This window comes from Castor canadensis, chromosome 6, assembly GCF_047511655.1.
Source record: "Castor canadensis chromosome 6, mCasCan1.hap1v2, whole genome shotgun sequence".
In the NCBI taxonomy this organism is placed as follows: domain Eukaryota; kingdom Metazoa; phylum Chordata; class Mammalia; order Rodentia; family Castoridae; genus Castor; species Castor canadensis.
In genome coordinates, this window is record NC_133391.1 from 79,986,895 (window position 1) to 80,012,325 (window position 25,431).

The 25,431-nt window shown below is 40.0% G+C and overlaps 1 protein-coding gene and 1 non-coding gene across 5 annotated transcripts in view; one reads left to right on the forward strand and one right to left on the reverse strand.

Moving 5' to 3' along the window:
• The window catches only part of Sil1 (SIL1 nucleotide exchange factor), a 269,870-nt gene that overhangs the window by 79,382 nt on the left and 165,057 nt on the right, over positions 1 to 25,431 (forward strand). For all 4 annotated transcript variants that reach the window (XR_012449050.1, XR_012449049.1, XR_012449048.1 and 1 more), the window contains 2 exons: positions 90 to 200; positions 23,624 to 23,762. Coding sequence is in view for 1 of the 4 variants with exons in the window: in XM_074076917.1 (XP_073933018.1) it covers positions 99 to 200; positions 23,624 to 23,762 (241 nt within the window). In the remaining 3 variants the exon portion in view is untranslated. The remainder of the gene's footprint in view (positions 1 to 89; positions 201 to 23,623; positions 23,763 to 25,431) is intronic.
• LOC141424528 (small nucleolar RNA SNORA51) lies at positions 8,378 to 8,508 on the reverse strand. The gene has a single exon (XR_012449439.1). It is a non-coding gene; the product is annotated as a small nucleolar RNA SNORA51 (small nucleolar RNA).

Sequence of the window (25,431 nt, forward strand, 5' to 3'; positions counted from 1 at the left end):
TTGACATGGAGCAAGTGCTATTATGGGAATCACAGTGCTGAGGGACCAGGCACCAGCTTTCCACTGACCTTCTGTGCTTATACCCTCAGGTCCTGATAATGGCTCCCCAGGGCCTGCCTCCTAGGATGGCTTCCCTGGGAATGTTGCTTGGGCTGCTGTTGATCTCCTGCTTTACCTTCTCCCTCAGTCTTCAGAACCCAGTAAGTATCTTATTGCAAATAAGAGGAGCCCTGTGAATGGATTAAGAAAATGTGTTTATACACACACACACACACACACACACACACACACACAATGGAGTTTTATTCAACCATTAAGAAGAATGAAATTATGTTGTTTGAAGGTAAATGAATGGAATTGGAGGACATCATGTTAAGTGAAGTAAGCTAGGCTCAGAAAGACAAAGGCTGCATGTTTTCTCTCATATATGGAAGATAGCGCCAAAAGATAAATACACACACAAAACCAAACATGATCATATACACATTTATATGTAGAACATGTTTGTAATAGTAAAACTACTATATTGCACTTGGGGGAGGAGGGAAAGAAAAAAAATGATAGTCAACAGTATTGAAATGCATTACATCCTTGCAGGTAGAGGACATAACAATATATACTGGAAACTGTGAATAATGGAGGTGGGTGGGGGGAGGGAAGAGGTAAGGGAGAGTAACAGAGGGGATTGAACTGAACAAAGTAAAGTATATTCATAATACTGTAAAGACAGGACTGTAAAATAGGTACAGTGTGTATGGGGGTACTTGTGTGTGTGGGAGAGTGAATGGAGGAGATGAAGGTGAAGGAATATGGCTGATGGCTTCATATGCATAAAGGAAATAGAACAATGAAATCTTTTGTAATGGCTTTAAGTGGGATGGGGGGGGCGGGGAGATGGAGGGGAGTTCTAACCAATGTACAAAGTAAGGCTATTCAGAATCGTCACAACCAATCCTCCCTGTACAATGAATACATGCTAATAAAAATGAAAAACAAAAATAAGAGGGGGCCTAAAGAGTTTTGAGAAAGCTTCCCCATCACCAGGGCTGCTATGGAATGGGGTGGGCTTTTATTTTTCTTTTTTAGGGAAATGTGGCTTCTTTCTCCTCATTCCTGAGTCCTCTGCCCTGTATTTAAAACTCATGGTATAGTTTCTTTTTGGGAAAAAGATGATGATGATGGTATGATGTAAATAATAATAAATGCTCATGTACCAAGCATTGTATTAAGTCCTTTGCATGTATTCTCATTTAATCCTCCCATGAACCCTATGAAGTGGGCAACTATAGTTAACATCCTCATTCTGAAAAGGAGGAGACTTAGTGTTAGAGAGTTTAAGTACCTTGGCCAAAATCATACATCCAGACTGAGGCAGAGCTGGGAAGGTCAGGATTATCCCCCAGGAGCTGGGTGCCTATGTGGTGAGCACAAGTCCCAAGTAAGATTCTGGAAGGCGTGCCTCAAGCAGTAGAGTTCAAACCTCAGTACTGCCAAAAAAAAAAAAAAAAAGTTCTATGGCTCAAAGTGGTAGAGCTCTTGCTTAGCAAGTGTGAAAACCCTTCAAGCTCTCTGGAGTTTGATATGGAGTTTAAATCCCAGTACTGCAAAGTAAGACTCTGATTGTTCTACTCTCTTCTTTCTTGTACTCTGTCAGGCTGCTATATCCTCCTTTTCTCTTCTTTTCTCCCTGTTCTTTCCAGTCCTTTCTTCATTAACCCAGACCTCATTGTTCAGGGCTTCTGTCTTTGTCACAGGTAGGAGAAGAATGCACAAGAAGGACTGATTTTGGCCTACCTGCAGCACACTAAGGTTTCTGGCCTTGTTTCCCTGGCCTGTCCCAGCAACAGCCTGCCCTTGACCAGCTTCCAGTGCCCTTCCTTTTCTCCTCCCTTGAGAAGCCCTGACTTCTCAGCTTTCTGACATTTTCACCCTCCTTGGTCACCTTTCTCAACCCCCAGGGCTTCCACTAAATGTTGGGTAAAGCACTAGAGAACCGAAGGCCCTTAAAATACAAGTGACAATTGTGATGAATTTAATAACAAACCAGCTCAGCCAAGGTTCACCTCTGGCTGGTGGCAAGGTTCCACCTTCTCTCTGAAGTCATTTGTTTTTTCCTCTACCTTTCTCTCCCACTTTATGGAGCAGGAGAGAACATTCAGTTAAGAGTCACAAATCCTTTTGAGCTTTTAATGTCTTTCTTGTTGGTGCTTTCTTTTGGCCTTTTCAAGAACAATGAGACCGAGATCCCAGATCCCCTGAGGGTGGGAATGGCTATTGCATGAGGTTGGACTGTCTCTGGCATGGTTTGGCAAGAGTCTTGAGGGATTAGGACTGTGTTCCCTTCCCAACTTGCAGCTCATGAAGATCCTTGTTCTCTGTTGAGAGATTTAGCAGATGCACAATTAACAAAAACATGCTGATGAATTTACTTAAGGGCCATGTGTTAGTAAGTCCCTTTTGGATAATAGTCCAACCAAATAGATGAGCTTTCAGAACCATAATTATTTTGGCCCATTTATATTAGCTCTATTGAGTCTAGTCTGAGAAAAATGTTAATACTAACTTTTATCAGCAGAAGCTGCTTTTATCCTTATGTCTCCTCCTAAGCTGTATCCATTTGTCATAATCTTTCACCATGTGCTAAGCTCATGTAGGAGTTGAAGTGTCTTTTTCTCTCATACCATAAAAATTGGTGCTCTGATGGTATTTAAAATCCGAATTATGCAGTGGGCCACTTTCATAGTAATGAAAATGGGGTGAGGTTAGGGTGCTTATGATTCTTTCTTGAGAGGCTGAAGTCCAGGCTGGTGTTCCTGTTGATCTGGAATTGTCCTGCCCAAAGGCATTTGTGCTAGTTAATGGCTACCCAGGACAGGTTGGCTGTGTATTATCTGTGTAATTTGGGGCAGCCTCTCTCCTGTTGTGGTATTTCCCTGAAGCCGTATCTTAGGAGGAGTGTAGATTCTTAAGGGCTATGGTTGTGAGATAGTAGCCTTCAAAAAGTGGATGAATGTGGAGGGAAATCAGTGGAAGGAACACAGTTCCTCTGAATGTTCCCTTTTGTCTATCTACTTTGGCATTGTGGCCATTTCTGAGCTTTGTTACCTCATTTGTAAGACTAATTGGTACCTTCCTCTTAAGGTTTTAGTATAGATTAAATGTGATTACATAGATAAAGCACTTACCATTGGGATTGGCACAATATGTTCAATAAATGTTCAATATTATTTTTAGCATGGGAGTGACTGCTTCACTGTTTTAACTTGGGACTGTGTCAAGTGGGCTCATAAAATGTTGCCCTGGCAGTCTGTCTTTGTAGTGGTGTCTATCAACCAATGATAAGGATTCATTCATTCTCTTGGATTTTGAAGGCTTTAGCTTTTAAGAATATCATACTCAGATACAAGTACAGGGAAGTGTGACTTGGTAAGCTGTTATCGGATAACAACTTAGCTGGGATTTCTTGTCATTCATTTGAGAGGAAATTGATATTTAGAGTTATGGTGGTAAGGAGGAGAGCGTGCTGATCATCTAGCATGGAGAAGCCAGTTGGGAAATACCACAACAGGAGAGAGGCTGCCCCAAATTACACAGAGCATGGAGTTTACTTCAGAGGTGACCAAAGGTAGCCTTCCCCCTCTTACCTCTTGGTCTTTCTTTGCTGGGCTGAGAGAAGCTAGGTTTTTTTTTTTGCCCACCTTGGTAATGGGGACTGAAGCCAGGCATGCTAGGCAAACACTTAAACCACTGACCTGTATCCCCAGGCCTGAGAGACTAGTTTTGCTTGTCTTTTTCTCTGGTTTCTCACTGACCAATGGATGTCATTGCTTGGGAAGAAATGGATGTGTTGGAAGATGCATGAAAGTGATCTCATTGCCCTAGCTTCATTCCTTCAGCATCCAGGTTGCAACCATTAGACACTTGACCAAGAAATACAAAAGTGAGTCTGAACTCACACATGGGCTTTAGAGCCATACAGGCCTGAACTTAAATCCCTGCTCTGTTTTTTCTGAGGAGTATGATTTTGAACAGGCTCAGTATCTATCCTCATCTGTAAAATGAGAATGATAGTATGTCCTTCACAAGTGAGACTCACATGAATTGGGGCATGGAAGGCATCTATGGTCAAAGCTTAATAAATGGTACCTGCTGTGTTCATTATACCTAGTCCTTGTGATACTGCTCCTCAAAGCATCTTCTGGAATTCCCTTTCTGAACTGACTGTCCAGCCTATGATATTCATATCATCAACTCTCAGTGCTTATGAGTCCTTGACATGTGAAGATAACCAGATGTAACTTGGGCAAAATGTTTGAAGTCACTCAGGACCAGATCTGGTGAACAGTGAGCTGGTTGAACAGGGGGGCACTAATTTTTGCTCCCCACTAAAAACTGAATTTCGTTTTGTGTCTTAAATCTTGTTCAGAGATGATACCAAGAGAAGGTACAAAAAAACATTTTTGTGGTAACAGAATTGTTGCAAAAGCGTTTGCCTCTCTATGGTTTAAAGCATGTAGTGGCTCAGTGGTTCATTGGTCAGTTTGTTTTTTTCTTTTTCTTGTTTTTTTTTTCCAGTTTGTTTTTTTCATTGTATTTTTTTGGTGGTGCTGAGATTTAAACTCAGAGCTTGCATTGCTAGGCAGGTGCTCTACCACTTAAGCCATGCAACCAGCCCTGTATTTTTATTTTTAATTGACAAGTGGTAATTGTACATATTTATGGGGATAGTGTGACATTTCAATACATGTATACAATATATAATCATATCAGAGCAATTGCCATATCTCTAACCTTAGACATTTATCGTTTCTTTTGTTAGGAACATTTGAAATATTCTCCACTAGCTATTTTGAAATATTTGATTAATTGTTGTGGACCATAGTTATTCTACTGTACTGAAGAATATTAGAAAGCTGGGCACTGGTGGCTCAGGCCTAAAATCCTAGCTACTCAGGAGGCAGAGATCAGGAGGATTGCTATTCAAAGCCAACCCAGGCAAATAGTTTGTGAGACCCTATCTCGAAAAAAACCCTTCACAAAAAAGGGCTGGTGGAGTGGCTCAAGGTGTAGGCCCTGGGTTCAAGCCCCAGTACTACAGGAAAAAAAAGAATAAAAGAACATTAGAAGGTATGACTCCTATACAACTGCACCTCTGTGCCCGTTAATGATCATCTCTACATTCTTTTCCCTTCTCAGACCCTGGTAACCTCTATTCTCTTATATGAGATCAACTTTTTATCTTCCATAGTTACCACATGTATAGTATTTGTCTTTTCTGTGCCTGACTTACTTCACTTTATGTCCTCCAGTCAGTTCCATCCATGTTGCTGTAAATGACAGAATCTCATTTTTGTGGCTGAATAATATTCCATTGCATATATGTATATTTTGAGTGTATGTATATTTTCTTTCTCTTTTTTTTGCAGGGGATGTGTACTGGGGTTTGAACTGGGGGCTTGCACTTGCTAGGCAAGCACTTGACCACTTGGACCATACTCCCAGCCCTTTTTGCTTTAGTTTATTTTTCAGATAGGGTCTCAAGTTTTTGCTCAGGGCTGACCTCAGATCTCAAGGTAGCTAGGATTACAGGTGTATACCACCACATTCGGCATACCATATTTTCTTTATCCATTCATCCATTGAAGGATACCTGGTTGATTCTGTTTCTTAGCAACTGTGAATAGTGTTGCAAAAAACATGAGTGTAGTCCTTTCTTTGACATAATGATGCATTTCTTCCGTTTCCTTCCATTCTTACTTACCTAGTTACTAATGGGTCTTGTTACATAGATTGCTTCCCTTGAACTTATCCTTTAGCCCAGACTGGTGTTGAAATTGTAACTCTTCTGCCTTTGTCTCTGAGTGCTGGGATTACAGGCATGCACCATCATCCCTAGTTTATATTCTGATTTCATTTAATTTGTATGTATATATCCTGTAGTGAGATTGTCAGCTCTAATGTCAATTCTATTTCTATTTTTTTGTGGGACTGGGGTATGAGTTCAGAATTTGCCTTGCAGAGCAGACATACTACTGCTTGAGCTACACATCTAGTCTGTTTTGCTCTGGTTATTTTAGAGTTGGGTTATTGTGAAGTATTTGCCTGGGCTGGCCAACAAATCTTCCTGATCTTAGCTTCCCAAGTTAGCTAGAATTACAAGTATGAGCTATTGGCATCTGGCACATTTGCCCATTTTTAAATTTGATTATATTTTTCTGTTTAGTTGTATCAGTTCCTTATATATTCTGGATAGTAATCCCTTATTGGGGACTTGAATATTTTCGCACATTCTTTAGGTTTTCTATTCAGTCTTACTTCCTTTGCTTCATAGAAGCTTTTGAGTTTGATGCAATTCCACTTGTCAATTTTTGTGCTTCTGGGATCAGATCCAAAAAAGTCTTTGCCCAGACCAATGTCCTGGAGCATTTACAATATGTTTTCTTCTAGTAGTTCCATAGCTTTGGGTCTTATATTTAAGTTGTTGATTCATTTTGTGTTGATTTTTGTATACAGTGAGAGATAGGGGTCTGGTTTTTTGCTTTGCATATGGATATTTGGTTTTCTCATCAGCATTTATTGAAGAGACTGTCCTTTCTGTAGTGTATCTTCTTGATGCCTTTGTCAAAAATCAGTTGGCTGAGCTGGCCTAGCGGTGTGTGTCTGTAGTCAAGTCCCAGCCATTTGGGAGCCAGAGGAAAGAGTATCACTTGAGCCCACCAGTTCAAGACCAGCCTGGACAGCATAGTGAGACCCTGCATGTTAGCAACAACAACAAAAAAACCAATTGGCTGTAAATACATGGATTTATTTCTGGGTTTGTTACTGTGGTTCATTTATCTATATGTCTGTTTTTATGCCAGCACCATGCTGTTTTTGTTACTATTGCTTTGTAGTATATTTTGAAGTCAGACTCTGTAATGCCTCCAGCTTCATTCTTTTTGGTCAGAATTGCTTAGGCTATTTGGGGTCTTTGTGGTTCCATATAAATTTTAGCAATTTTTTAAAAATTTCTGTAAAAAATGTCATTTTGATAGGAATTAATGTAGAATCTGTAGTTCACTTTGAGTATTATGGACATTTTAACACTAATTAAATCTTCTAATTCCTGAATAGGGGATGTCTTTCCATTTTTGAGGGGTGGTGTTCTTCAGTTTCTTTCATCAGTGTTTTGTAATTTTCATTGTAGAACCTCTTCATTTCCTTAATTATGATTATTCCTAAGTAAGTGTGTGTGTGTGTGTGTGTGTGTGTGTGTGTGTGTGAGTCTTATAAATGGGATTGCCTTTTCTTTCTGAGAAATTTTGTTGTTGGTATATAAAAAGGCTTCTGATTTTTGTTTATTGATTTTATATCTTGTAACTTTATTGAATTCGACTATCAGTTCTAACAGGGTTTTTTTTTGTCAGTTCTGTGGTTTGAACTTGGGGTCTTGCACTTCCCAAACAGGCATTCTACCACTTGAGCCAAACCCTTAGTCCTTTGTACTTTCATTATTTTTTGAATAAGGACTCATGTTTATGCCTGGGCTAGTCTGGATTGAGATCTTGAGATCTTACTATTTGTACTTCTTATGTAGCTCCTGGTCTGGGTTTTTCATATATAAAATAATGTCATAGCAAAAAAGATAATTGGACTTCCTTGCTTTGTACTTGATGTTCTTTATTTCTTTTTCTTCCCTCCCTCCCTCCCTCCTTCCCTTTTGTTTCTGTTGTGTGGTGCTAGAGATTGAACCCAGGGACTTCTAGGCAAATTTTCTGCTAACTGATATATATCCCCAGCCCTTGGTTTTTTTAGACAGGGTCTCACTATATAGCTCAGGCTGGTCTCAAACTCTTATGTAATTTAGGCTAGCCTTGAACTTGCAATCCTGCTGCCTTCACCTCCGCAGTAGTGGGATTACAAACATGTACCACCATGCCTGGCTGGATGTCCTTTATTTCTTCTTTTGCCTATTGCTTTGACACTGAAGAAGACTGAAAGTAGACATTCCTGTATTGTTCCAGATTTGAGAGGAAATAATTTTGGCTTTTCTGCCTTCACCATGCTGTTGCCGATTTGTCTATAGTCTTTGCTATGTTGAGGTATGTTCCTTCCATACCTCATTTTTTGAAGTTTTTTGGGGGTGATTGTGGTGGTTGTACTGGGGTTTGAACTCAGGGCCTTGAGCTTGCTAGGCAGCTGCTCTACCACTTGAGCCACGCTCTCCCCTAACCCCTTTGTGCTTAAGTTGTTTTTTAGATAGGGTCTTGCACTTTTTGTTTGGTGCTGGCCTCTGGTCATGATGCTCCAATTATGCCTGCCATATAGCTGGGATTATAGATGTGTACCACTATACTCAGCCTTGAGAGTTTTTTTTTTTTTTTAATTTTTATTTATCTCATGTCTCTCTATTCATAATACAGACCAGGCCCAGGGCCTGGTTGAAGTACATATGGGGTAGGTTTATTTTCTGTTTTCTTTCTATACAGTCAGTATAAGAACACAGCCTATTGTAAGCACTAGGAGGCCAAGGGTTTTCCATGAAATGAAATGATGTTGAATTTTATTTAATGCTTTACTGTATCTATTGAGATGATCATACGATTTTTATTGTTCATTTTGTTGATGTGGTGAATTATGTTTAATGATTTATATATATTGAACTATCCTTGCATCTTTAGAATAAATCCTTCTTGATTATAGTGTATAATCTTTTTGATATGCTGTTGGATTTGATTCCAATATTTTGTTGAAAAATTTTACATTTATGTTCATCAGGGATATTGGTGTGTAGTTTACTTTTTTGTTGTGTCCTTGTCTGCTTTTGGTATTTAAGGTAATGGTGGCTTTGTAGAATGAGTTTGGAAGGGTTCTATCCCTGTCAATTCTTCTTTTGTTTGTTTATTTGGTTTTTTTTGGTGATATTGGGGCTTGAACTCAGGGCCTCACGCTTGCTAGGCAGGCATGTTACCATATGGGCCACTCTACCAGTCCCTGTCAATTCTTTGGAATAGTTTGAGAGTTGGCATTAGTTCTTTGGAAGTTTGGTAAAATTCAGCAATGAAGCCATCTGTTCTTGGGTTTCTCTTTGTTGGAACACATTTTATTACCAATTCAATCTCATTACTTTTTATTGGCCTATTCAGATTTTCTGTGCCTTTATGTTCAGTTTTAATAGATTATATGTCTCCAGAATTTATCCACTTCTTCAGGGTTTTCCAATTTGCTGGCATAGTCCTGCAGTAGACCCTAATGATTCTTTGTATTTTTATAGTATCTATTTATAATGTCTTCATTTTCATCTTTGATTTTATTTATTTGTGTCTTTTCTCTCTTTTTCATGATTATTCAACTGAATATTTGCCAATTTTGTTTTTTCAAAAAACCAACTCTTTGTTTAACTGGTCTTTTTGTCTTTGCTTTTTTTAAACTATATTTTGTTTATTTCTACTCTGATGTTTGTTCTTTGTTCCTACTATTATGGGTTTGGTTTGCTCTTGTTTTTCCTGTTATTTGTGTTATGTTGCATTGCTATACTATTTGTTTGAAGTTTTTTTTTTTTTTTTGAGGCAGGCATTTTTTGCTACAAATTTCCCTCTTAATACTTTTTTTTGGTATGTTTTGTTTTTATTTGCATTTATTTCAAGACATTTAAAAGTTCTCCCTCTTCTTTCTCTCTCTTTCTGATGGTATTGAGGTTTGAATTCAGGGCCTCCTGCTTGCTAGCTAGGCATTCTATCTCTTGAGCCATCCCCCCCATCCCTTTTTGCTTTCTTTATTTTTTTGAGATAGGGTCTCCTTCTTACTTATGCCTCCTGCATAGTTGGAATGACAGGCATGTGTGACCGTGCCTAGCTTTTTGTTGGTGTTGTTGAGATGAATATCTTGCTAACTTTTTACCAGTCTGCCTCAAACCTCAATCCTTCCAGTCTCTGCAAGTAGCTGGGATTATAGATGTGAGCCACCATTCCTGGCTGAATTTCTCTTTTGATTTCTTCATTGACCCATTGGTTATTTAGGTGGATGATATTTTAACTTCCATGTGTCTGTACAATTTCTAAAGTTTCTTAATGATTTTTAGTTTTACTCCATGTGGTCAGAGAAGATCTATGCTATCATTTCACTTTTTTTGAATTTTTTGGAGACTTTGACATATAGTTTATCCTGAAGAATATTCCATGTGCTTTTGAAAAGAATGTATGTTTTGTAACTATTGGATGAAATGTTCTGTAATTATGTTCATCTGTTTGGTCTATGATATGATTCAACTCCAGTGTTTTTTTATGATTTTTTTTTTTTTTTTGTCTAGATGAGCTGGCCTTTGAGAAAGTGGGGTGTTGAAGTCCCTAACTATTATTGTATTATGGTCTGTCTCTCCTTTTAGATCTGATGGTGTTTGCTTTGTATAATTAGATGTTCCAGCATTGGGTGCATATACATTTACAATTATTAAAAATTAATTTTGAATTGATACTTTATTATTATATGGTGACCTTTTTTGTTTCCTTTTACAGTTTTTGGCTTAATATTGATTTCATCTGATATAAGTGTAGCTACTCCTGATAGCTTTTGGTTTCTGTTTGCATGATATATAAATATGTGGAGAGATATAGATTTTCCCCCATTCCTTCACTTTGAGCCTATATTGTGTTTTTACTGGTAAAATGGATTTCTTGGTACTGAGGATTGAATTCAGGATCTGTTTTTGTTGAGTCTATTAAAGGTTCTTTAAGCTTCCCAGACCTTGATATCTGTTTCTTTCCCAAGATTGGAAATGTTTCTAGTAATTATTTCATAGAACACATTTTCTATGCCATTTTCTTTGTGAATGTTTACTTACTTAATGGTGTCCTATGAGTCTTATAGGCTTTCTTCATTCTTTTTAGTTTCTCCTTATTCTCCTTTTTTATATGGCTAGGTTATTCAAAAGATCATTCTTTACACTTAGAGATTCTTTTGGCTTGATTTAATGTGCTATTGAAGTTCTCAACAGTATTTTTTATTTCACTTACTGAATTGTTTATCAGCATGATTTTTGTTTGGTTCTTTTTCATGATCTCTCTTTAGTGTATTTCTCATTCATATCATGAATTGTCTTTTGTCTTCCTAATTTTGTTGAATTATCTGTCTATTTTCTTATATCTCATAAAGTTTTCTTAATAATTATTTTGAATTCCTTTTCAGGCAATGTGTTTTTTTGTTTCATTTTGTTTTTTGTTTTGTGATCTGTTGCTAGAGTTAGTGTGTTACTTTGGAGACATCATGTTACCTTGTTTTTTTATGCTTCTTGTTTCTCCATGTTCATATTTTGTATCTGATAGTTTAGTTGCTCCTCCCAACTTATAAGGTAGATTTTTGTTGTTGGTGGTGGTGGTTTTTTTTGAGACAGGGTCTCCCTCTGTAGCCCAGGCTGGCTTGGAACTTGAGATTTTCATGCCTCAGCTTCTTAAGTGTTGGGATTACAACTGTGCTTCACAATGTCTGGCTATAGGGTAGCTTTTGAGTAAAAATAAAGCAGTGGGTGCTAGGGTACCAACTAGGTAGGGTTGCATTTGTTTTGGTTTGAGATGAGCACTTTGGTGCATGTGGCTTTTTAAACTATAATCCATATCAGTTAGCAGCCTAGGCTGTAGGGGTTCTTGGAATGTACCTAAGTTCACTCAGGTAGGTTGGGTTTACTGGCATCTCTTGGTGATAGTACACTTGACTATGGGTGTCGGAAACCTGTTACTTTCTGCTGGCCATGTGGGGTTGGGTCCACTCTGGTGGGCCTGTAAGTGTGAGGCATGGCTGGCCACAGAGGCATGGCTCCTGTCAGTTTCCACAGATTGCACAAGGGTGGGAGATTTGGTGGGAGGAACCACCATGGTGGTCTCAGGTGGGTGTGTCGAACATGCCTGTTAGTGGAACAGAGTATCCTCAGTATCTGAGTGCTGCCCAGGGGCTGGCCTGCAGCAGTGGGTCCAGATAGTGTACCTGTATGTGTCAAAGGGCTGTATGGGTAGCAGTGCCTCCAGGGCCTACCTGCTCAGGGCAGGCTGCCTGTTTGCTTCTCAAGGCTTCAGTGGACTGATCTTCTGAGAATGTGCAACCTAGTTGCTTCTTGTGGCTATAGGAGGATGGACAGGGCCTACTAAATTCTTCCTAGGGGCTTCAGCAGACCAAACCACTCAGTGCTGGCTGTCAGGCTACTTCCTGAAGTTGTGAGTAGATAGGACTGCCTGGCTGGTTCTAGGGCTGGGTTGGCTAAGATGCTGGGGGCAGGTGCCCAGCTGCTTCACAGGACTATAGGTGGGCAGTCTCAAGATGACATTGTGTAACAGGACCTGGGTGGTCAGGCACAATGTGGACAAAGCTTTTCTCCATGGCAATTCAGTGGTATAGTAACCTGACAGCTCCCCAAACTGGACTCAAGGTCTATGAGGGCAGCAGACTTCTTAACAGTTTTTTTTTTTTTTTTTGCCTCAGGTGTCCATGCCATGAGTGGTAACTGCTAGGGGTCTGTCTCCTTGCTCTTTCCCCACCAAGCAAAGTCCCTCTCAGTTCAGGGTTGATTTTGAGAGATGGGACAGTAGATGCTATGTACTTAGTTCACTTCTTTATAAGGCCATCTTGTATTTCCATGCTCTGCAATGTCTCTACCACATCCCTCTCCCCACACTTTGGCACTGTGCCTCAAATACACTAGTGAAATAGCTGGTGTTTTTTCATCGCTTTGGTCCTTTCTTGCATGTCAAGCAACTCTAGTAAGCCATGTTGCTGGATACACATTGGTCTCTTTAACCCTTCCTCTTGCTTTCCCATACCCCAGTTATAAGCCCATCTGGATTTTGAAGGGCTTCCTGTCTCTCTTGAGAATTTAGTTCCCTGCTTATAGCCACACCAGCCAGGAGTTACCTATTAGTACACTAAAGCAAAAGTTGCAATTTAAAGCTTAGATATTTAGTTTTTCCCTCTTAGTATTCTAAAAATGAGACCATTTCACATAAAAACTCAGATTTCTGTTTCTCTTCAAGTTGCATGCCTGGGTGGCAGTGGTGTGCCAGCTGAGTAGCAGCTGCTTTCCACAGTCAAGGCAGGAGGGCTGCATTTTTCACAGTCCTGGCACTCCCTGTTGTTTATACCTGCCCCACTTCTCTCATTTATATCCATTCTTGCTTGGACCCTGGAAGCATTTGATTAACATATCTTTGAGGTGAATTTTATTAATGTTCTCCTTACCCTATGGTCTAGTACTTCTGACAAGGGCTGAACAACATGGCTGAATCCTAGAGTATATAATTTCTGGTACTTAGCAGACAAGGTTGACTTCAATATGAATGTGAGGCTAGTGCTTGCCTTCAGCAGTCAGGTACTTTGGGCTTGCCTCATTCTAAGGCCTGAAAGACACACCTGCCTGTGGGAAGGGGTATTTATTCATTCATTCATTTATTTTATTCATTCTTTATGTAGTTACAAACTAAGCCCTGAGCTAGGCATTGGGGATAGAGTAGTAAAAGTGACTGACACAGTGCCTGTCCTCAGAAAACTCAGGCATTGGAAGTCCTTGATACCTGTCTTCCTGACAGTCTGTCTTTTCTTTAGTCTCAAAAGCATACCCTCTCTTTTCTCCGTAGTTTTCTTTTGAGTTCTGTTTTGTGCAAACTTCAAGTTGAAGGGTTACAAAGAGCTTGAGGGACAAGGCTACATAGGTGGCCACTACTCCAACCTGACCTTTCTGAATGAGGTGGATGGCACAGCACAAACTTATATGACCTGAAACCTTAGACTACCTTCATAAGCAGTGGCTATCATGTACCCAGGACTAGTGGCTCACAATAGGTACCTCTCCTAATACACAAGCTAGATATTGTTATTTTCACTTTATAAATGTGGATACCGAGGCTTAGAAAGTTAAGTCACTTTTCCAGAGTCACAAGAAACTGGGATTTGAACTTCGTGTTATCTGAGACACAGCTTGAGTTCTTTATCACTGTGCTGGAGTCAGTGTTCTCACTAATTGTGAAATAATTTTTTGAGGGTCCTTTTGCCTAAGATAATTTTCTTACTAGTCCTTAATAAGGTGTGAATTTCTGCCACCTAAATTTCCTGCTTTTATTTCTCCTGAAAATAAGAAAATTCTTGGGGGGCTCTGTGTGAGGAGAGCTCACTTGAAGTGAGCTTTTTTTTCTCTTGCTCCCTTGTTATTGCTGAACCTAACTGGGCCTAACTGGTTGGTGACAGGAGATGCAGAAAGGACACAGGATAGACACACAGACAGAAAGCAGGATCAAGTGTGTTAGGTGCTCAGGTGAAGACGCACAACCCTCATTGCTTCTTTTCTCTATTATTATTTTCATTTATTCTGCTTGTTTTCTCACTCTTTATTCTTTAAGGCCTTACTCCTTTATAATTCTTTAAAACCTTGATTCTAAAGTCTTTCTTTAAAACCTTGCTTTTAAAGTGTTCTGTTCTTTAAAGTCTCTTTTCTTAGACTTATTCTGTACCATGTTTTCTCTTAGCTGTTCTTTTTTTTTTTCATTTTTCTTTTATTATTCATGTGTGCATACAAGGCTTGGTTCATTTCTCCCCCCTGCCCCCACCCCCTCCCTTACCACCCACTCCGCCCCCTCCCTCTCCCCCCCCTCAATACCCAGCAGAAACTATTTTGCCCTTATTTCTAATTTTGTTGTAGAGAGAGTATAAGCAATAATAGGAAGGCACAAGGGTTTTTGCTGGTTGAGATAAGGATAGCTATACAGGGCATTGACTCACATTGATTTCCTCTGCGTGGGTGTTACCTTCTAGGTTAATTCTTTTTGATCTAACCTTTTCTCTAGTACCTGTTCCCCTTTTCCTATTGGCCTCAGTTGCTTTAAGGTATCTGCTTTCGTTTCTCTGCGTTAAGGGCAACAAATGCTAGCTAGTTTTTTAGGTGTCTTACCTATCCTCACCCCTCCCTTGTGTGCTCTCGCTTTTATCATGTGCTCATAGTCCAGTCCCCTTGTTGTGTTTGCCCTTGACCTAATGTCCACATATGAGGGAGAACATACGATTTTTGGTTTTTTGAGCCAGGCTAACCTCACTCAGAATGATGTTCTCCAATTCCATCCATTTACCAGCGAATGATAACATCTCGTTCTTCTTCATGGCTGCATAGAATTCCATTGTGTATAGATACCACATTTTCTTAATCCATTCATCAGTGCTGGGACATCTTGGCTGTTTCCATAACTTGGCTATTGTGAATAGTGCCGCAATAAACATGGATGTGCAGGTGCCTCTGGAGTAACAGTCTTTTGGGTATATCCCCAAGAGTGGTATTGCTGGATCAAAAGGTAGATCGATGTCCAGCTTTTTAAGTAGCCTCCAAATTTTTTTCCAGAGTGGTTGTACTAGTCTACATTCCCACCAACAGTGTAAGAGGGTTCCTTTTTCCCCCGCATCCTCGCCAACACCTGTTGTTGGTGGTGTTGCTGATGATGGCTATTCTAACAGGGGTGAGGTGGAATCTTAGTGTGGTTTTAATTTGCATTTCCTTTATTGCTAGAGATGGTGAGCATTTTTTCATGTGTTTTCTGGCCATTTGTATTTCTTCTTTTGAGAAAGTTCTGTTTAGTTCACTTGCCCATTTCTTTATTGGTTCATTAGTTTTGGGAGAATTTAGTTTTTTAAGTTCCCTATATATTCTGGTTACCAGTCCTTTGTCTGATGTATAATTGGCAAATATTTTCTCCCACTCTGTGGGTGTTCTCTTCAGTTTAGAGACCATTTCTTTTGATGAACAGAAGCTTTTTAGTTTTATGAGGTCCCATGTATCTATGCTATCTCTTAGTTGCTGTGCTGCTGGGGTTTCATTAAGTTTTTACCTATACCTACTAACTCCAGAATATTTCCTACTCTTTCTTGTATCAACTTAAGAGTTTGTGGTCTGATATTAAGATCCTTGATCCATTTTGAGTTAATCTTGGTATAGGGTGATATACATGGATCTAGTTTCAGTTTTTTGCAGACTGCTAACCAGTTTTTCCAGCAGTTTTTGTTGAAGAGGCTGCTATTTCTCCATTGTATATTTTTAGCTCCTTTGTCAAAGATAGGTTGCTTATAGTTGTGTGGCTTCATATCTGGATCCTCTATTCTGTTCCACTGGTCTTCATGTCTGTTTTTGTGCCAGTACCATGCTGTTTTTATTGTTATTGCTTTGTAATATAGTTTGAAGTCAGGTATCGTGATGCCTCCAGCATTGTTCTTTTGACTGAGTATTGCCTTGGCTATTCGTGGCCTCTTGTGTTTCCATATAAATTTCACAGTAGATTTTTCAGTCTCTTTAATGAATGTCATTGGAATTTTGATGGTAATTGCATTAAACATGTAGATTACTTTTGGGAGTATAGACATTTTTACTATGTTGATTCTACCAATCCATGAGCATGGGAGATCTCTCCACTTTCTATAGTCTTCCACAATCTCTTTCTTCGGAAGTGTATAGTTTTCCTTGTAGAGGTCTTTCACATCTTTTGTTAGATTTACACCTAGGTATTTGATTTTTTTTGAGGCTATTGTAAATGGAATTGTTTTCATACTTTCTTTTTCAGTTTGCTTGTTGTTAGTGTATAGAAATGCTAATGATTTTTCTATGTTGATTTTATATCCTGCTACCTTGCTATAGCTATTGATGATGTCTAGAAGCTTCTGAGTAGAGTTTTTTGGGTCTTTAAGGTATAGGATCATGTCGTCTGCAAATAGGGATATTTTGACAGTTTCTTTACCTATTTGTATTCCTTTTATTCCTTCTTCTTGCCTAATTGCTCTGGCTAGGAATTCCAGTACTATGTTGGATAGGAGTGGAGATAGTGGGCATCCTTGTCTGGTTTCTGATTTTAGAGGGAATGGTTTTAATTTTTCTCCGTTAAGTATAATGCTGGCTGTAGGTTTGTCATATATTGCTTTTATAATGTTGAGGAACTTTCCTTCTATTCCTAGTTTTCTTAGAGCTTTTATCATGAAATGATGTTGGATCTTATCAAAGGCTTTTTCTGCATCTATTGAGATGATCAAGTGGTTTTTGTCTTTGCTTCTGTTAATGTGGTTTATTACATTTATTGATTTTCATATGTTGAAGCACCCCTGCATCCCTGGGATGAAGCCTACTTGGTCGTGGTGAATAATCTTTTTGATGTGTTGCTGAATTCGGTTTGCCATTATTTTGTTGAGGATTTTTGCATCAATGTTCATTAAGGAGATTGGCCTATAGTTCTCCTTTTTGGAGGTGTCTTTGCCTGGTTTTGGGATAAGTGTAATACTGGCTTCATAAAATGTGTTTGGCAGTTTTCCTTCCCTTTCTATTTTGTGGAACAGTTTAAGGAGGGTTGGTATCAGTTCTTCTTTAAAGGTCTGATAGAATTCAGCAGAGACTCCATCAGGTCCTGGACTTTTCTTTTTGGGGAGACTCTTGATTGCTGCTTCAATTTCATTTTGTGTTATAGGTCTATTCAGGTGATTAATTTCCTCTTGGTTCAGTTTTGGATGATCATATGTATCTAGAAATCTGTCCATTTCTTTTAGATTTTCAAATTTATTTGAATATAGGTTCTGGAAGTAGTCTCTGATGATTTCCTGGACTTCCATGGTGTTTGTTGTTATCTCCCCATTTGCATTCCTAATTCTACTAATTTGGGTTTTTTCTCTCCTCATTTTAGTCAGGTTTGCCAGGGGTCTATCGATCTTGTTTATTTTTTTCAAAGAACCAACTTTTTGTTTCATGAATTCTTTGTATGGTTTTTTTGGTTTCTATTTCATTGATTTCAGCTCTTATTTTTATTATTTCTCTCCTTCTATTTGTTTTGGGGTTTGCTTGGTCTTGTTTTTCTAGGAGTTTGAGATGTATCATTAGGTCATTGATTTGGGATCTTTCAATCTTTTTAATATATGCACTCATGGCTATAAACTTTCCTCTCAAGACTGCCTTAGCTATGTCCCATAGGTTCCAGTAGGTTGTGTTTTCATTTTCATTGACTTCCAGGAACTTTTTAATTTCCTCTTTTATTGCATCGATGATCCACTCTTCATTAAGTAATGAGTTATTTAGTTTCCAGCTGTTTGCATGTTTTTTGTCTTTACTTTTGTTGTTGAGTTCTACTTTTACTGCATTGTGGTCAGATAGTATGCACGGTATTATTTCTATTTTCTTATATTTGCTGAGGCTTGCTTTGTGCCCTAGGATATGATCTATTTTGGAGAAGGTTCCATGGGCTGCTGAGAAGAATGTATATTGTGTAGAGGTTGGATGAAATGTTCTGTAGACATCTACTAGGTCCACTTGATCTATTGCATATTTTAGATCTTGGATTTCTTTATTGATTTTTTTGTTTGGATGACCTATCTATTGATGATAATGGAGTGTTAAAGTCTCCCACAACCACTGTGTTGGCGTTTATATATGCTTTTAGGTCTTTCAGGGTATGTTTGATGAAATTGGGTGTGTTGACATTGGGTGCGTACAGATTGATGATTATTATTTCCTTTTGGTCTATTTCCCCTTTTATTAGTATGGAATGTCCTTCTTTATCTCGTTTGATCAATGTAGGTTTGAAGTCTACTTTGTCAGAGATAAGTATTGCTACTCCTGCTTGTTTTCGGGGGCCATTGGCTTGGTAAATCTTCTTCCAGCCTTTCATCCTAAGCATATACTTATTTCTGTTGGTGAGATGAGTCTCCTGTAAGCAACAAATTGTTGGATCTTCTTTTTTAATCCATTTTGTCAAATGGTGTCTTTTGATGGGTGAATTAAGTCCATTAACATTAAGCGTTAGTACTGATAGGTATGTGGTGATTCCTGCCATTTAGTTGTCTTAGTTGTTTGAAGGTTTGATTGTGTGTACCTAACTTGATGTTACTCTCTACTGTCTTGCTTTTTCTTATCCTGTGGTTTGGTGCTGCCTGCCTTTTCATGGTTAAGTTGGGTGTCACTTTCTGTGTGCAGGATCCCTTGCAGAATCTTTTGTAATGCTGGCTTTGTGGTCACATATTGTTTTAGTTTCTGCTTATCATGGAAGACTTTTATTGCTCCATCTATTTTGAATGATAGCTTTGCTGGGTAGAGTATCCTGGGGTTGAAGTTATTTTCATTCAGTGCCCGGAAGATCTCACCCCACGCTCTTCTTGCTTTTAATGTTTCTGTTGAGAAGTCTGCTGTGATTTTGATGGGTTTACCTTTGTATGTTACTTGTTTTTTCTCTCTTACAGCCTTCAATATTCTTTCCTTAGTTTCTGAACTTGTTGTTTTAATGATGATATGTCGTGGAGTAGTTCTATTTTGATCTGGTCTGTTTGGTGTCCTGGAGGCCTCTTGCATCTGTATGGGAATATCTTTCTCTAGATTTGGGAAATTTTCCATTATTATTTTGTTGAATATATTACGCATTCCCTTCGCTTGCACCTCTTCTCCTTCTTCGATGCCCATGATTCTCAAGTTTGGTCTTTTGATGGAGTCAGTGAGTTCTTGCATTTTCTTTTCACAGGTCTTGAGTTGTTTAATTAATAGTTCTTCAGTTTTTCCTTTAATTACCATTTCATCTTCAAGTTCTGAGATTCTATCTTCTGTTTGTTCTATTCTGCTGGATTGGCCTTCCGTTTTGTTTTGCAGTTCTGTTTCGTTCTTTTTTCTGAGGTTTTCCATATCCTGGCAGTTTTCTTCTTTATTGTTGTCTATTTTTGTCCTGAGTTCATTTATCCATTTATTCATTGTGTTCTCTCTTTCACTTTGGTATTTATACAGTGCTTCTATGGTTTCCTTTATTTCTTCTTTTGCTTTGTCAAATTCTCTATTTTTATTGTCTTGGAATTTCTTGAGTGTCTCCTGTACATTTTGTTTGACCCTATCCAGTATCATCTCTATAAAATTCTCATTGAGTACTTGTAGTATGTCTTCTTTTAAATTATTCTTGTGGGCTTCATTGGGTCCTTTAGCATAGTTTATCTTCATTTTGTTGGAGTCTGGATCTGAGTTTCTGTTCTCTTCATTCCCCTCTGGTTCCTGTACTAATTTTTTGCTGTGGGGAAACTGGTTTCCCTGTTTTTTCTGTCTTCCCGTCATTGTCCTTGGTGTTGTTACTGTCCCTGTACTGTGTGTAATTAAGTATTTTCTAGCTTGTAATAATAACAATGGTAATATTTAGAATGGAAGAGTGAGCTGAGATGGAAAGCAAGAAGTTAAAGAAAAGGGGAAAACAAATATACAGATAAGAGGGAGAAAGCAGAACAAGGTTTCAGACAAGAGAGTTTCAAAGGTATAAACAGGGAGTGTTAGTGTACTAATCGACAGTAAGCTGAACAGACATTAGAGAGACAGAGAGAGGACTGAAAATCAAAGATAAAAAAAAAATAAAAAATAAGTAAATGAAAGAAATAGCTATATATAAAAATGAATTAAAATAAAATGGAAAATAGAAAATTAAACAAACAAACAAACAAACAAACAAAAAAACCCAAAAAACTTCCAAGTTTATATGCAATGCGGTTTCAGTCTTAATAATTTGGGTGTCCGTCTCAATCTCTAGTGCTGGAGTTGGTGCCTCAGATGTTGTTCTGTAGTTGTCTCATCAAAGGGGACGCATAAAGTAGAACAAAACTACACACACACACACACACACACACACACACACACACACACAAAAGCCCCACCAAGTGTCCCCAGTTCAAATGCAATACAGTTTCAGTAAGTTTTTTGGCTTGCAGGTGTAATTCGGTTGTTCTCTCATCAAAGGTAGGGAGAAAAAGAAAAAAAAAAGCGTCTGGAGACAGTTCTGAGAGTGGTATCTGCAACTGTGGCTTGCCTGCCTGCTGCTCTCAGCCTGTAGCTGGCGGTGTTATTTATGCAGATCTCTGGGGTGAGCTTGGCACTCACCTGGTCGCATAGGCTTTGTTTGCTCAGTTCTCCTGTGCAGGAGCCTCTGCTACAGGCTTTCCCCTTTCCAAGCACTGGGAAAGGTGACACTGCCCTGCGTTGTCAGGCCTGCGTGTTTATTTACAGTTCTTGTGGGAGGTGGGTCTTCCCCCTCTCCTCTGAAGTTTTCCTCCCACTGCCACTTTCAGAAGCTTTCCTGCTCCTGCTTACTGGGCGGTGCTGCTGCTCCTGCCAGCTGCCATGTCTGTTTACAGTTCACATGGGAAGTGGGTCTTCCCTCCTCACAAGCTTCCCCACTCCTGGTTGCTGGGCGTGAGCCCCGCTCCCACCAGAGGCTCTCCGGCCCGCCTGGCTCATTTATTTACAGTCCCGGGAAGGATTCCCTTCCCCCAATCTTCAGTGCTCAGGGCGCCCCACCCTCTTTCCAGCGTGTCTTAACTGTTCTTACTGCTTATTACTCAGTTTCTCTTTTTTCCCTGGGTGGAGGTCAGTCTGTCCAGGGGGCTATGCTGCTCTGGCCTAGGCTTGTCTGTGGGAGAACCGCGGTACCACGAAGCTCACCTGGTCCACGTCTTCCCAAGCCGTATGGGCGCCGGCCACTGGCAGCCCTGGGGCCCCTCGTCGTTTCTCCGTTTAACGTGAAGTGGAGATTCTCTGCACCGGCTGGAGATGTGGAGGGGTCAAAGTTATGCCTTTTCTCGGTGATTATGCCTGCAAAGTGTGTCTCCAGCGTCTCTCCAAGATTTCACTATAGGCGGCTCGCTTTCTGCTTCCTACCTCTAGCCGCCATCTTGGAATCTCTCTTAGCTGTTCTTTAGCATAATCTCTCTTAAAGTCTTTGCCCCCAAACTTGAACTGTCCCATGTTCTCTCTTTAGCTTTCTTAAAGCCTCGGTGCTCAGACTTGCACTGTCCCATGTTCTCTTTAGCTTTTCTTTAGCTTAGCTTTTTAAAGCCTATGTATAAATTTTTTGGTGCAGACTTTCTATCAACACCTCTTTAGCAATTCTCCTTCAGCAATCCTTTCCCCTTCAGAAATCCTTTTTCCTCAGCAATCCTTTTCCTTTCCAAAGCTTCCCACATCAAAAAGCCTCCCTTCATCCAAAAGCTCAAAAGCCAAAAGCAAAAGCCCATAGCAAAAGCCAAAAGCAAAAAGCCCAAAGCAAACAACCTCGTGTCTTCCTTCAGTGAGTCTTTTATTTCCAGTGGTAAACAGGGTGAAACAGCAGTTCTGGGGAGAGATGCGACATTGTAATAGAAGAAACCTGCATTCCTGCTTCTCTGAACATGAACAACTTAGGAAAAGCAACTGTTCTGCATTTTCCTCTTCTGCAGCTGGGGCTGTGCCAATCTCAGCCTGTAGATAAACATCTTAGGAAAAGCAGCTGAGCTGCATCTCTTCTTGTTTATGTCCAGTTCTCACAGGCTTCTCATATTCTGCTCTCCACAATCACTAGCACTTTAATACCTCCTTAACATTTCCTCTGGCAGTTAAAGATCAGACTCTTAGGGTCCACTTAAGTAGGAGTCCCTTTGTGGAGCTAAGACATTACTTGAAGAGATGCATGCATATAACATCTCCTGGGCAACATTAGAATTGTTGAGAGACATAATGAGATCTATGTAAAGTACAGGTTTAGGCCAATGGAAGATCCTAAGAAATACACCTATTAGGGGAGGAATTGGGAAGTGGAGGAAAAGTTATGACACAGAAGGTAGAAAGGCTGAAACAACCTCTCTGTGTGTTAGTGTGGGTTCTTCTTTGCTCTCTCAAATGTAATTTTCTGGAGCTCTTGGAATTCTCTCCTTCCAATTTCCTGAGGCCTTAACTGCTTTTATGCAAGAACTCATTTAGAAATGGAGTAGGAGGGAGGCCAACAAGAAGCAAAATAAATAATACTTTGTATTTATCTTGCATGTGTGTCTCCTGAGCTCAGAGTGTTCCATAGACTCCATCTCATTAATCTCATGTTCTCCATGGGGTGGAAGGAAGTAAGTTTTGGGATTGATGTCCAATTTGGGCATCTTCTTCCTCAGTCAGCTGGACTCTCACTTTTCCACTTGCAGCTCTTACTCCATAGTTTGGAATGTCCCAAGAGGTCATTTGTGCCCTATTTAGGCCCCCAAGGGAATTGCCAGGGCTGCTGAGTTGAGACTCAGATGCCTGCTTTTGTATATCTGTGTTGGCCATTTGAGGCATACTCTTCCTGTTGATGTGTGTGTTTACTTTTATAAATGTCTTTTTTTTCTTGTGAAAGCAATATGTATAGGTTTTAAATATTACACAGTATAGTAGTATGTCAAACAAAAGCAAAAAAACCTCTTATTTGCCCATACTTCTCTCCATTGTGTTCTTTAACTTCCTCAAGATAGTGTGGAATCTAGGACTAGATGTGTGGCTGAAGTTGTAGAGCACTTGACTAGGAAGTGCAGTGTCCTAAGTTCAAACTCCAGTACTGCCACAAAACCAAAACCAAAACCAAAAAACAAACAAGAACAATAGAAAGATAATGTGAACTCTGGTGTTGTTACTTGTGTATTTGCAAAAGTCCTGTTTATATAATACAGCATGCTGTGCTCATTTAACCATATTGCCTCACACATGCTGGTCCTGAAGCTGACCTTGTGAAGGGAATTACAAGTGTTCACGTGTGTCTGAGGAAGGGAGAGGGACATGGAGGAAGAGTGTGCCATCTCAAGCTGTTTCTTTCTGTTTGCCTGGAGCCTCGTAGAAGTGGGTTACTGTATTTTCTTTTCTCAGAATGAGTTTGCACTGACCAACATAGAGAAGAGTAGCACCAAAGAATCAGAGAGAAAGGAAACTAAAGCAGAGGAGGAGCTGGACCCCGAAGTCCTGGAGGTGCTTTACCCAACTCAGGAGTGGCAGGCTCTTCAACCAGGTACCAGGCCCAGCTCTGTCCCCTCAAAACACACTGAATTTATACTGCATATGTCCTTTGTTCCCACAGGGCTGCTTTGAAGGAGCATTCGATTCCTTGCCTGCTGAAGTGAAGAGTGTGGTTCATCAGAGTAGTAGTTGCTGCTGCTATAGGGCTTAGGGACCTTCATTTTCCAGCAGAACAGAGATTGTGGCACTTGAGTGCCCTGAAAGGAAGGCAGGTGGTAGGTGGTTGTGCTTTCTGAGCAAGTGACTGAAAACTTTCTTTCCTTGCACTTCTGAAGCACAGGAGAGGCAGTTACATGTGCCTCACTCTGCGAATGCTATTTTGGGCTCTGTTGCTTGGCTCAGTGCTGCTGAAATGTTGTTAATGGGAGAGTCTTGAGCACTGGTGCAGGGCAGGCATGTTCTGTTGTTAAAGGAACCTGTGCCAAAACGAAAGGGGCTGGCCCTGGCCTGGATTTTAAATGGGACATCCTCAGATGCTCTAACCCTGTCATGAACCTCAGCCCAGAGCTTAAAATAATAATGAAAATAGCTAGCAAGTGTGGTATGTTTAACATATTTTGGCACTATGTTAGCTGTTTAATGTGCATAATCTTGTTCAAGCTTCATAGTAATAGGAATTATTATTATTATTTTAATTTTCTGGTGAAAATATTGAGGCTCAGAGAGGTTAGATAACTTGTCCTATGTCATTCAGCTAATTTGTCCTATATCATTGACTTCAAATCCTGGAACTGCTCTCCTTCCTCTTCTTCTCAGTCCCAGCTATCCTTGGCTGGAGCCCACTGTGCTGACACTTGGGACTATTCTCTGGAGTAGGCTGTTTGCATTCTGCACTGTGGCAAGGTAGATGGCAAGCTCTGGCAGCTGCCATCGTATAGTTTCATCAGCTCCTTGCTGATATTCATCATCATGTCCTCACTGCTCCCATTGCTGATGTGTTGGCGGGGATAACATTTGCTGTGCCAGTCAGCTTTCTGGTAGCAGTATCACTCCTGCTGGGCTTGCATAACAGGTAGTTGCTGCCACAGAAGAGTGATGAAGCACCAAAGAAGCCAAGTGGGATCTAATGGTGTTGGGCAGAAGGAGGTTTAGGAACAGAGATATTAGGTTCAGCAGATACTAGGTTCTGGCTGTCCTCTTCCACCTTCCCTTAGAACTGATTCTCTTGGTCTTTGAGGACTAAAACTAGGGGGGCTATCAAGGATATGGAATAGAAGCTGTGGGCTATATCTACTGGCTTTATGTTGCTTATACCACTTTTGACCAGATAAGTTCCAGGAGCAAATGGAGGCAGATGTCCTGTGGCCTCTACTTCCACTTTATCCCTTCCTATGACTTAGTAGCTCCCTTCAAGGCCTTATTGAATACTGTAGACAGAACAAGTTGGCTGGTTTTGATCCTGGGTGCTTGCCCAGCCTTCTGAGCAGTGGAACTACTGATGATGCCTAAAGGAAACAGCTTCTCTGAGTATCCTTGGGGAGGAAGAGCCAGAGCCTGTAGACAAGGGTGGTGTGTGGGCTCTAAGAGCCTTTCAGAGAACTGGAGTGAACCACAGATTTCTACATTTAACTTGATACTCTGTTGACTTCACCTTCTACCATATAGTTTATCAAGAGCTTTTTGTAAACTCTTCTGCACAAAATTCTCTTGAAGCTGCCCCA